Source organism: Drosophila ananassae, chromosome 3R (assembly GCF_017639315.1).
Source record: "Drosophila ananassae strain 14024-0371.13 chromosome 3R, ASM1763931v2, whole genome shotgun sequence".
Lineage (NCBI taxonomy): Eukaryota > Metazoa > Arthropoda > Insecta > Diptera > Drosophilidae > Drosophila > Drosophila ananassae.
The window spans coordinates 21035443-21038900 of NC_057930.1; the positions used below are offsets into that span (position 1 = coordinate 21035443).

General features: G+C 42.4%; 1 protein-coding gene across 1 annotated transcript; it reads left to right on the top strand.

Moving 5' to 3' along the window:
- Window positions 1-1830: 1830 nt before the first annotated feature.
- On the top strand, window positions 1831-2345 carry LOC116654907. Its single transcript, XM_044716223.1, is given in 5 exon segments — window positions 1831-1840; window positions 1940-2020; window positions 2023-2066; window positions 2068-2139; window positions 2310-2345. Coding segments are annotated over 5 exon segments (243 nt in total).
- Window positions 2346-3458: the final 1113 nt, after the last annotated feature.

Sequence of the window (3458 nt, forward strand, 5' to 3'; positions counted from 1 at the left end):
GTTCTTTTAGCGCCTCGGCTGTGGATTTCTCGGTTGGCGGTTCAACCCGCACATTCGATTGCAGAGAAACTGTTGTTCTGCTCACTTGCCGTAGACACTGAAATCGGATTTATTCTTATTACAACACACCAAAGGCGATAGGCAAAAGATTCTATATTGGCCCCGTGCCGCATATTAGTTTCCTCTGGCTGGCGGGCATTTTAAATGGTAGCAGTCGAACAAGCAAATGCTCTTTATAAATAATTGATTAGAACATATTCATTTACAATAACAAACTTATTTGTATGCATGCCTGGGAATTTGGAATATTTTTTTTAGACTATTAAATATTTTGACAAGATTTTGGCTTACAAGCGAAACTAGTTCGAAATCACCACTTAAAATTATTTTATTCTATTTTGTAAGGGTATCAGGTCTATGAAGGGCATTTGGCAGGCAGTGCTTTTTTAAGTGAAAGTACCATTAAAAAGGAGGTGAGGGCGTGGGTGTTCAACCCGCCGCCGTCGTCGCCATTGAGAGGGCGTCAAAAAAGACAAAAGCCATCCAGTCACAAATTGACATTTTGCTTTTCAGCAGCAGTAGTTGCGAACAAAACCTAAGATCAAGAAAAAAAATATATAAGATGAAAAATAACACATAAAAATAAAAAACTTCCCTTAAAAAACAAAACAAAAATCATATTTTGCCACGTTTTTTGTGTCGAGTGGCGAGGAGCGAAACCAAAGACTTAGGCAACGAACTTGCCGCAAAGGGCTCAGGAAACAGCCCGTTCGCTCTTTTCGCCCTCTTTGCAAGTGTCAAGTTGCGCAACTTGTCAGCCAAGTGCCGTGGCTCAATGCCTGTTCCTTTTTTTTGTTTTTATGCATAAAGCCGTTTTTAATTAAACCGACGACAGCCACTAAACATGCCCCATTATCATGTCATATCTATGTGTACTATCTGCATGCGCCTATCTACTTGGGCCGCAGGGCCCCCGAAAGGGGGGGTGCCAGACTTTTCGCCAGGAACGGCACGGATCGGTTCCGATCGGCTATATGGCGCAGCGCTGACATAAACGCTGACATTAATTGAGTAATTTATAACGATGCCGGGCAACAGACAACCAGACAGAAAGACAGTGAGGACAGTCCGGGCGGATAGACGGAAAGACATCGAGAGCCGACATCAAAAGCTCGGCAAGCGCTTGTCTTGGGGCGCTCGAGCCACAGAGTCGAGAGGGATCCGAGCACAACATGATATTGTTATTATTATTATGATTACCAGCGACATGAATTCAATTAACACTTGTCAGATGTAGTCAGCTCCAAGCTGCGAACTGCGATCTGCAAACCGGGAACTGCGAACCTCGAGCCCCGAAAACATTGAAACACCACGAAAGAAACAAGCTCACGATCCGCTGGCATAGATAAGTTTTCAAATTTATGTTTTGAATTTGGCCAACTTCGAGCTAAATTATAGTATGGTCTGCCAAATAACCTAAATAGATGTTCTGGGCTTGATATTTAAAGGCCTGTACCTGGGTATGAATATTATACGTGTTTAAATTGCTTAATTATATTTTAATTAGCTCTGTAGCTCGCTTTTGTGACTACAATTCTTATTAGTTTATTATTTATTCTACAGGATTATTAAGTTAATCAAAAGTTAGATCCTTCGATAGACTTTTTGGGGAAACTCGAAAGCTTCATGGTCATTAGACTAAATCAGCAAATGGTTCACGATTATTGCCAATGCTGAGACCTTTTTGGCCAGCTGCTAATGAGCCGAACATCGGCGCAAACGCTTCTGCATTTAGGCCTAATAACTGTCGGCGAAGGAAAGTCAGCGGCAATGGCAAGAAGTCAGCAAATCGCCGCGAGGCCTCCCGAAAAAGGCGCACAAGTCAAAGCAAATTAAAATAAGAATCACGACAGGTTACCATGCAATCCCCCAATCGAAGGTCCACTGTCCGAAGTCCGAAGTCCAGGCTCCATTTTGCGGAACAAACACGAAACGCCGCCAGAAAAGTTCAAGTCGTCCGGGAAAGAAATTTACAAGTGTTAAATGTCGAACGCTTTTTGGCAATGAGAGAGGGGAAATGCGTGCTGGCCGGCATTCGACACGAGTCCAATGCGGAAACGGTGGACAAATGAACCCCAGGTTGCATTATACACAGGAATAAATTTTGTTCTGTCGAGTGGTGAGGAGCAAAACAAAAGACTTAGGCAACGAACTTGGCATACATTTTTTTTAAATTTGATTCAAGTTATTTTCCATACTTTCTTTATAAATTTCTTATAGTTTTTATATTTAATATATATTTTTACCAGTTTAATGTCACCCCTTTCGCCCATCCTCTTCTCTGAGTCCGACAAATGGCGTACGTGTTAATGGCATTTGAATTTGGCCAAATATGGAATTGTCTCCGTCGTCGCCACTGTCACTTTGCATGTTCCGCCTCCCCGATCGAAAACCCCTTGGGGTTGGCAAGTGAAGACCCCCGATTTAGCTCCAGCTTTGGGTATTTCTTCTTTTTTTTTTGTTGTTATTTAAAGGCTTCACTGCTGGACAAATAAATGCTTGGCCAGAGTCGTGTCTCATTCGCTTTCCGAATTAAATCAGTGGCAGTGGCACGCATCCGTCGATCGATTGCGAGTTTTATTTTTGGGTTTTTATTTTTTTGAAAGGGGGTGCCCGCATTAAGATCAGCTTTCTAATGGATCGTGACTTTCAAACGATTTTGGGGATGAGACCAAAAGGCCAGTTGGTTGACACATTTACAATCGAAACTTTTGCCAACTGTGATGGAATTTGGTGATGTACCTAGCTCTAGAGGTTATATATAGACTAGATCGCTTGGTGACCCAACCCAAGTCTTACTAGGTCTTGCTACTTTCCTCATTTCCAATTTTGCACATTTGCAAACTCATTCACTAAACTATACGGCCGGGCTAATCAACTCACAGCATCTGACAGGCCCTAAAGCAATTTCCTGATTATTTATAGAGGTAACATCACTTGCCAGCGGCCCCATAACCCACACATCCACCGGCACTCTTTTTTCTCGGCCCGGTTGATGGCTGATGGCTGATGTGGTTCAATTGCGGTTCAATACACCAGACTCCGACTCCATCTCCGGACTCGAGGAGTCGCAGTCGGCAATCCAAATCCAAATGACAGGCAACAACAAACAAGTTTAATTATAGCTCATGTAAATAATTTCTCAATTGTAAGCTGTTATCAAAGAAAACTTCAATCAATCATAGAATACACAAGTATCAACCTGAGAGAGCCAGTCACCACACAATGGCTAGATTTCAGGCTCGGGCGTGGGCCGTGCAGTTTGAACTAGCCAAATCTTGGCTAATTAATCAAAATAATAATCAAGCAATCAGTGGATCATATGGCCAGACACTGCCACAAAGCACAAGTTCGTAGATACTCTGTTTTTTTTTTGTTTTTTGTCGACTTTTGAGCTT